The sequence below is a fragment of the Prosopis cineraria genome, unplaced genomic scaffold (genome assembly GCF_029017545.1).
Source record: "Prosopis cineraria cultivar Desert tree isolate PC_DT_omini unplaced genomic scaffold, ASM2901754v1 PC5, whole genome shotgun sequence".
NCBI lineage: Eukaryota > Viridiplantae > Streptophyta > Magnoliopsida > Fabales > Fabaceae > Prosopis > Prosopis cineraria.
In genome coordinates, this window is record NW_026555336.1 from 3,902,007 (window position 1) to 3,910,621 (window position 8,615).

Here is an 8,615-nt window from a genome sequence, read left to right on the forward strand (position 1 = left end):
TCTCATCTATAATTTACTCCTGCTGTCATTAATTAATGAGTGAAAAATATTTTCTAAAACCAGAGGTTTGTGCACCTCAGTACAATTATGGCTTTCTTTTTCGAACCGGGTTACGAAAGGCTTCAAAGAAAAGCAAAAGAGGAAGCTCTGTGGACGGGAAAGTTTGGACTTCCCACTTGGAAAGGAACTCAGTTAGACGCCAATCAACATTCCACCGTCTCATCCCTTCCACTCCAACTCTCTCATCTCATCTCTGTAATCTCTCAACTCACCCACACCACACACTCCTTCCTCCCGCTTCCATTTTTACCCCTCCCCACCTTCCTCTGTTTTCCGAATTACCCCTTCCCTTGTTCACTTCCTCTACCCTTCCTTCACTTCTTGGAGATCCCATTTTAGTAATTCACCACCAATCATGGTTTTTATTTTCATTAACGTTGCCAGGAAATTGACATGAGCTTCAGGCTCCATCATTCATTATTCCCCATTATTCCTTCAGTTCTGCGTTTTAGTTTGAAGACTTGCACAGTGCCCATTTTCTTTTTTTATATATGTAAAGGAAATTTAAATCCCAAAAGATGACCTTGAGCTTGAGCCTTTCAAACCTTTTCTCTCGCCTTTCTGTTTCATCACCAAACCGTACTGTAGATGCACTGTGGTGAGCCAGGAATCTATCTCTGCCATGGTGGATCGTGATCAAGGGAAAACTACAACTGATACTGGTGACGTGTCCCTGAAAAGAAAGCAGCTTCTTTCCACTGCCATGAAGAGAACAAGTGAATGGCATGTTTCTGACTGAATTCTGCGTCTTTTAGTGTGTCTTCTGTCAGATACTTCAAAACTGCTCCGGCAATGTACATTTGTTGTTAACTTTTCTGGATAGAACGAGGATTTCTGAAATTCGTGTGTCGAACTTCTTGTAGGATTTTTTCCCAGGAGATTCCCAGTGATGTTACCGTTGAAGTTGGAGGAGCTTCTTTTTCGTTGCATAAGGTACGAACCAATATTATTACACTTCGAATTGTTCCATCTTGTTGCTCTGAGTATCAATAAAATTGAATTATTTTATATATCTTGGACTGTAATTGCAGTTTCCATTAGTGTCCAAGTGTGGATACATTAGGAAACTGATATCAGAATCTAGTGAAGCGGATGTTTCCCTCATCCAACTTCATGATGTTCCTGGTGGAGCAGAAGCATTTGAACTAGCAGCTAAATTCTGCTATGGGATAAACTTCGAAATAACCATAGATAATATAGCTATGCTTCGCTGCGTAGCAGAGTATCTTGAGATGACGGAGGATTATTCAGTTGGAAACTTAGTGGCAAGAACAGATGCTTATTTGAACGAAGTGGGTCTTAAAAGCCTTGCAGGAGCCGTGTCTATCTTACACGTGTCAGAGAGCCTCCTTCCTATAGCAGAGAAAGCAAAAGTGGTAAGCAGATGCATAGATGCTATAGCATATATAGCCTGCAAGGAAAGCCAGCTTTGTACTACTTCAAGAAGTGATGGTGGAACTGAAGGAGTGGTTTCTTCCATGGCGTCTCACCAGAGGCCTATAGTTGACTGGTGGGCCGAGGATCTCACGGTCCTCAGGATTGACATTTTCCAAAGAGTTCTGATTGCAATGATGGCAAGAGGGTTTAAGCACTATGCTATTGGTCCTATTTTGATGCTCTATGCTCAGAAGTCCCTACGAGGTTTGGTGAGATCCCTCACTAAATTGATCGAATATCATGTTTAGGAAAACCTTGTTTTGTCTGACCCATGTTTCTTTTATTTATGTCATTCAATCATTAAAATCTAACTAGGATATTAAGTTGATATGTTAAGTTGAAAGCAGTGTTAACAATGATGAGTATTTTAATGATTGTAACGGTTAGATTGAAATGAATGATCTATGAATCCTGAACTCTTTTCTTTATATGTTTTTGAGTACAGGAAATATTTGGAAAGGGAAGGAAGAAGATTGAACCAAGACAAGAGCATGAGAAGAGGGTTGTTTTGGAGACAATAGTGAGTCTTTTGCCAAAGGAGAAGAATGCAATGTCAGTGAGCTTTCTTTCTATGCTGCTTAGAGCAGCAATATATCTTGAAACGACCATTGCTTGCAGGCTTGACTTGGAGAAGAGGATGGCGATGCAATTAGGACAAGCTGTTTTAGATGATCTTCTTATCCCTTCTTATTCATTCACTGGGGACACATTGTTTGATGTGGACACTGTGCAGAGGATCATGATGAATTACCTTGAATCTGAGACTGCGAACCACTCGGTCTTCACTGCAGATAGTGAGTATTTTTCTCCTCCACAATCTGATATGGAGCGAGTTGGAAAGTTAATGGAAAACTATCTTGCTGAAATAGCCACTGACCGTAATTTACCTGTTCCAAAGTTCATTAGTCTTGCAGAACTAATTCCTGAAAAATCAAGGCCAACAGAAGATGGTATGTACAGAGCCATAGACATCTATCTTAAGGTAAGTTCTAATCACCATGCATGCTTTCTGTACCGAGTTAACCTTACTATTAGATAATTCGTTTCCCTCCTTTAGTATGCATAGGACAAAACTTGCAGTCTTATATACAGCTCATTACGTGTTAATTGCCCGATTCTTAATTAAATTATGTCATGTGAATGAGTTCTTGGTTTTTACAGAATTTAATAGCTAACATCTTAGCATTGCATTCAAGTTTTTCATCATTTAAGGAAGGACTTGTGTTTCAGAAACAAATATACCTGTCTCTTAGAGCAAATTCCCTCATCTCTTTGAGTTGACTTTATGTCTAGATATCATCATGGTTGAACTTAAAAACAGTTTTTTTTTTTTTTCAAATTCTAGAATTTGATTCTAACATGATTTCTGATCTGGGATTCTTAAAAGTCAGCTTGATGTGAATAGCTGCTGATAAAGTTGGAATTGGCAATTCTTATAGGCTCATCCTGATCTAAGTGACATGGAAAAGAAGAAAGTTTGCAGCGTGATGGACTGTCAAAAGTTATCACGAGAGGCATGTGCTCATGCTGCACAAAATGACCGGCTTCCTGTCCAAACGGTGGTTCAAGTGCTCTACTATGAACAGCAACGTCTTCGTGATGCCATGAATGGCAGCGAAGGTGGGGAATCAGCTCTTTCAGTACCCTCCAAGCTCAATGTGTACTCAGCTGATCTCCACCCAGTTTCAAATGAGCTATCCAGCTTACGAAGAGAAAATGAGGACCTAAAATTAGAGCTAGTGAAGCTGAAAATGAGACTAAAAGAGATTGAGAAGTCTGGAACAATCAAATCAGTAGCTAGCAGTCCAATGACAAGTGCTTCACCTTCTGCTGATAAGCCTCCTTTGCCTCGGAAATCATTCATAAATTCAGTGTCCAGAAAACTTGGAAGGCTTTCTCCCTTTCTGCGTTCTGATGGTGTCAGACCCTCTGCTAAAGGTCGTACAAAACCAAATAAAAATCGACGCCACTCCATATCTTAATATCTCCAAGGGTTTTACTTTGGTCCTTTGTTCTTGTCTAGTTTTATTTGATTGTTGTGATGGTCCTGTATATTATCTTATCATGAACGTCTTGTCAAGAACTACATTGTTTGAAAAAATAGTGTAAAATATAGAGTTTCTGAGTGATTGATTATGATGACGGTCTGATACAAGATTGTGTTAATAAAGCGACATTAGATGCTGCAAAAATTTAAGAGTAGAATAGTGGATTACAGAAGTTAAATGGGGTACATCCATAACTTACTGTTCTTACGAATAAAAAGCTTTGAGAAAGCTGAGAATAATTCAGTCGACAACCTAGCAGTGTCTTTGTTGAAGTCCGAGCCTAATAATCAAATCAGCAAAGAGATCATGATTTCACCACAAATCAAGAATATTCTAAGAGCATTAATGGTGTAAAGTAAAAAACTCATATCATGAAACAGCCCTTGCTTGGACTTGTCGAAAGTTGTTAGGCACCTGCATGGAATCTACCGTTCATCTGATTGCAGACGAGAAGTAATCTCCAACTTCTTGTTGGCTGGAAAGTTTGTGATTGTGAAATATATGGGGAAGGTTTGGGTTCGGGGGGGGGGGGGGGGTTGGATAATTGTCCACGGGTTCTATCGGGCAAAATAAACATGTTAATACTACCAATTTAAAGTCTATTAAAAACATCATGTTCGAAAGGAAATATTCTGTTAATCTGATACAGGGTAGCAGCTAGACTATGTTTTCTTGTAATCTAGTTTGTGAATGATAGGTGGAAAGTAGAGTCAGAATAAAGAAATGAAAAATCACTTATCTGCATTATTTAATTCCTCCTTTTCCATAATTACATATCCAGTCTTCCAGATGAATGGCAAAACTACTGCGAGGGCTTTAATAAGCTTAAAGGCATTGCTGTTCGCCATAATCAACAAAATGATCGTTTTCATGGCTTTAACAGATTATGATGCTGAATGTGACTGGAGTTCACCGGGGAAACAACTTATATTAAACTTCATCAAACCCCACCACACTTGACGAGTAGCCAGAACATTCCACACAAACATCATCCACAAAGTTTAGCCATAAACAGCAATTTAACTGTGTATTGAATCAAGTCATGTTCAGACTCAACACTTGAAAAGGCCAAGGTGGCTGTTTTAGCCTCTCTTGACTTGATCGTTCTGCAAGATCATCGAAACTGTTTCTCATTCCACTTGAATCTTCTCTTGTTTTCTTGTTTATATGGCTGGATACAGTGGAAGAAGAAGACAAGCTATGTCCAGAATCCGAAGTTAGTGGTGTATCAACTCTCTTTCTACGGTTGTAATAACTTGAGGGGCCTAGTGTCAGCTCAATCTCAGACTCATCTATGATCTCTACCTCATCACCATCAGATTCTGCACTGTACTCTTCCGCTGGCCGTTCAAGATCAAATTTGATTTCCGGCTTTTTCTGTGTATCTTTAAGATGATTAGTGGCTTGAGCTAAACTAATCGCTTTCTTCATGTTCCATCCTCGTTGGGTTACTTGAACTACTCTTCCATTTTCCACATTCTTCATTAGCGTCTTCTGGATCTGGTACAAACGATGGAGTTCGTACACCTGTAATATAACATGAACATCGTCGGTTATTCAAGCTCTAAATGATCAATAACCCAAACTTTAGAAAGAGAAGTACCTGCTCTCTGAAAGTCTCTTCATGTTTTAAAATGGCCATCCTCATGAATTCCTTATCGCTTGGCTTAATAAGCTTCTCCATGAGTGCGCTCTTTAGCTTGAATGATGGACGGTCAATTCTGTCCTTCTTGGGAATTTGTGTTCAGGCCTGCATCTTCATTGCATATTGTTTCAAATACTCCTCCTTATTGTCACGCTTCTGATGTGAAGAAAATTTTTAAATGAGAATGTACCCGATAAATGAAAGATGCTTTAGCAGAGAAGAGGATGAAGCAACAAAAGCATTGCTATAATGGCCTTGAAACACAAACACAAAATGATGACATCAACTTCCTTTTAGTATAATTTGTCTGTTCCCTTGCTTGCTATCCTTCCAAAACTTTGGACCACAATAGAATGAACAGCTAAAAAAAAAAAAAAACATATCTCCCAACACCTTTGATGTGTAGATTTATCCTATTTCTAGGAATTCCTTCTCAAATATATGAAATCTGATATCATTAATCGTATTATCCTTTCGGTTGCTGGCAGTGAAATAAATATACAAGGAAAGAGTTTCACTTCTTTTCATATGCCGAAATTATTAAATACCTTAAGTAGTATCATTGAAATTAAGACAGAGAGAAAGTAATTGAGTTGTTACTAAAAAATTTTCAACTTTCTTTTTCCCTCATTCACAATCATGGCACCATCTACCTGAAGTAATTTGCAGTACCTATTCATGATGGACATTTTCTTTTCCAAACTATCAGCAGAGAATTAGGTCCTGTTACTCCACCAGTTTTCATGAAATGAAAGAAGCAAACTAGGCAATGCTTTTGCTCTTTTCTTTTTTTGCGGGGGTGGAATGAAACAGCTGACTTTCACCCCAGAAAATTTATTTTTGCCTGTATGTTTATTCTGTACTCACTCTAAAATGTGGGTTTTCTTACCTACATTGCATCCTATAGGTTTTCTTACCTACATTGCATCCTCAAGAAGAATGCAAAATGAAAATGCTATCTATCGTGAACATTAATTGGATTAACATGAGAGTCAGCTTAAAAAAACTACAGAGCCAATGAATTCTCTGAAAAAGATGGATGAAATAAAGTTTAGACTCTGACCTGTGAGGACTGAATGTGATTTCTGCTGTGAGAAAGAAGACAACAAAACAAAAAGGATCTATTTCAATGAAAGGCAAGAAGTTCCTCCTTTCCCTCCAACTTTAGCGACAACTCTTTTGAGAACTCTGCTCTCACATTCCCCATCAGTCTCGTCAGTGGGTAGTATATACTGCTGGACATGGAACATATAGTCCAACACGACACAACTGTTGAAGAATTTAAGATTCTCCCTCAAAATTACCCACAGAAACCAAAGCGCTATGCTAATGCATGGGGTTCGAGGCATGCCAAACAAATCTCAGTGCCTTGACCAATGCGATTCAAGTTTTGCGGAACAGAGATGCCTGAGACAGGGCTAGCAATGAAGATATAATAAATTAATCGGATTAAACAAATACTACATGATTACTATATTTTAGTGTTCGCATTTATGAAATTGTTGAGGATCACAAGGCATTGGTTTGCTCAAGACAAATCATCAAAAGAACAGCTTAGCCTGTTGAGGTGAATCACATGCACCTGCCATTTCTTAGTGACAAACACAGTTGTCTCAATTAAAAATTACACATTATGTTCCAATATAATTGAAGCGTGCCTATATTGAAGGAGCTCAAGGTGGCATCTTCTCTGCCGCTGACTGATGGGTCTGACCGTACGATCAGTGGGTACCTCACGTTAACTCTCCATTGTACAAACTAATAAGTACTCCGTTTTCACAAGGGACCAAACTCATGGTCATGGGTTTATTCTGTATCATTGTTATTCTATTGATTCAATTACAAGAGGAAAAAGGCAAGAAGGAAGTATCAATTATAGATGTTTTGTACCTGCACAGGATATTGCGAAATGTTGCTTTGTGGGTTTTTAGCCTCCCACGCAAGGAAGACATGGTGCAATGATTATAGCCGTTAAGTGGCCAAGTTTGGCAAGTTATGTGAAAAAAGAAAATTAGTCCAAGTTGCCAGACGGGAGTACGCGACCACTGGAAACAAGGGGGAAAAAAAAAAAGCACATGGTGAGTGTCACTTGAGTACTATTTACAAACAGCTTATGTGCAAACAAGTATTATGACAAAAACGCATAAGCTGCTCAGGAGAAAAAATGTCTTCAATTACAGTGGTTTAGATAGGCATGGAAAGACGCATTTGAACTGTATAATAATGCAGTTAAGAAATATAGGCTATTTAATTGGATAATACAGAGCAGATGAGTTAGAACTTGGAAGTCTGCAATTTTCTCTCTCTTTCATACAAGAATCTGCATCATGTAATGCACGAATATTTTAAAGAGAGAAAATGAGAATAGGGCCAGAGAGAGAAATGGACATGGAAGCACGCGTTGCCGGGTCTGCAAGGTGCATTGGTATGGGGTGGTGGGACCTTCGGGTTTGCTGAAAAGCCTGAGCTACCGCTACAGGCTTGCGCTGTTCTTTGGTCCCACCTGCAATAGGTCCACTCTGTGACCTTCTCAACAATTTTCTTCTCTCTTTTCTTTTTATATTCAAACACCGCCAACAAATATTCATGGGGTCACCACCACCCACAGGACTGATGACCGTTCCTATTCTCACCGATTTAAATGGTCTTTTTTAAGTTATTTTATATAAAAAAGATGGACTATTAATCATTTTTATTATGTACTGGTATTTTTATTTTAAATTAAAACTTTAAAGTATTGTAATTTAAAATACAATAAGCCATTATATATATATATTTTTAATAAAAATTCAAACTTTATTTTATTAGCTTGTGAGAGATTAATCTATCCCGTTAAAGTCAATACTTATTAGTAAAAAAATTATTATTCAATAAATTTTTTTAAAGATAATAAATTTAAAGGTAAATTGAGAAATTTTTTTAAATATAATATATATCACTGATTGCACTACATACTATAAGATGTTCCCAACATTTCTATAGGAATTATTTTTTTTTACATTTTTAAAAATAGAAAACCATCTAAATATTATTATTATTATTTCCCCTATTAAAAAGTTGTTAAATTCACTTTTTCCCAATATATTAGAAGATTCATTAATAAGATTAAAGATAAAAATATCCAACCATTGGAGAATATTACATTACGTTATCCCTTAGATACTGTAGATTGAAAACACCTTCTAGAATAATCTTATAATAAAGTCTAGAGGGAGTATACTTATAAAATATTCCATATATGGATAGTAATTAATAATTATGTTAATCTTTTTATATAATAGAAGGATTTGAATCATTTAATTTTAAGTTAAAAAAATTAGCCGATAAGCTATAAATTTAAGAGTATTTGAAATTTTAAACTCATTTTTTATATAGTATTTTTCTTCAATTTTTTAAAATGAAGCAATCTAGCCCCTAATATTGGC

At 37.1% G+C, this 8,615-nt stretch overlaps 2 protein-coding genes across 2 annotated transcripts; one reads left to right on the plus strand and one right to left on the minus strand.

Annotated features, from left to right (window-relative positions):
• The first annotated feature begins 203 nt into the window (after positions 1–203).
• LOC129310377 (BTB/POZ domain-containing protein SR1IP1) lies at positions 204–3,633 on the plus strand. Its single transcript, XM_054952198.1, has 5 exons — positions 204–783; positions 924–993; positions 1,092–1,706; positions 1,943–2,479; positions 2,937–3,633. Exons 1-5 carry the CDS (start codon positions 683–685, stop codon positions 3,477–3,479), a joined length of 1,866 nt encoding a protein of 621 aa, XP_054808173.1. The 5' UTR covers positions 204–682; the 3' UTR covers positions 3,480–3,633.
• A 456-nt stretch (positions 3,634–4,089) lies between these two features.
• LOC129312132 (uncharacterized) lies at positions 4,090–6,559 on the minus strand. Its single transcript, XM_054954733.1, has 3 exons — positions 6,254–6,559; positions 5,149–5,346; positions 4,090–5,072 (listed from the first exon to the last, which is right to left on the minus strand). The coding sequence occupies exons 2-3, from the start codon at positions 5,227–5,229 to the stop codon at positions 4,581–4,583; spliced, it is 573 nt and encodes a 190-aa protein (XP_054810708.1). The 5' UTR covers positions 5,230–5,346; positions 6,254–6,559; the 3' UTR covers positions 4,090–4,580.
• Between the last annotated feature and the right edge of the window lie 2,056 nt (positions 6,560–8,615).

What these genes read in the sequence shown, in the direction of transcription:
- LOC129312132 (XM_054954733.1), bottom strand. Translation starts at nt 5,229, where the DNA reads ATGGAGAAGCTTATTAAGCCAAGCGATAAGGAATTCATGAGGATGGCC. An exon ending in AAGAGACTTTCAGAGAGCAG is followed by an intron (nt 5,073 to 5,148) that starts GTACTTCTCTTT and finishes GTTATATTACAG; the next exon opens with GTGTACGAACTCCATCGTTT.
- LOC129310377 (XM_054952198.1), top strand. Translation starts at nt 683, where the DNA reads ATGGTGGATCGTGATCAAGGGAAAACTACAACTGATACTGGTGACGTG. An exon ending in CTTCTTTTTCGTTGCATAAG is followed by an intron (nt 994 to 1,091) that starts GTACGAACCAAT and finishes CTGTAATTGCAG; the next exon opens with TTTCCATTAGTGTCCAAGTG. An exon ending in AGAAGTCCCTACGAGGTTTG is followed by an intron (nt 1,707 to 1,942) that starts GTGAGATCCCTC and finishes TTTTGAGTACAG; the next exon opens with GAAATATTTGGAAAGGGAAG.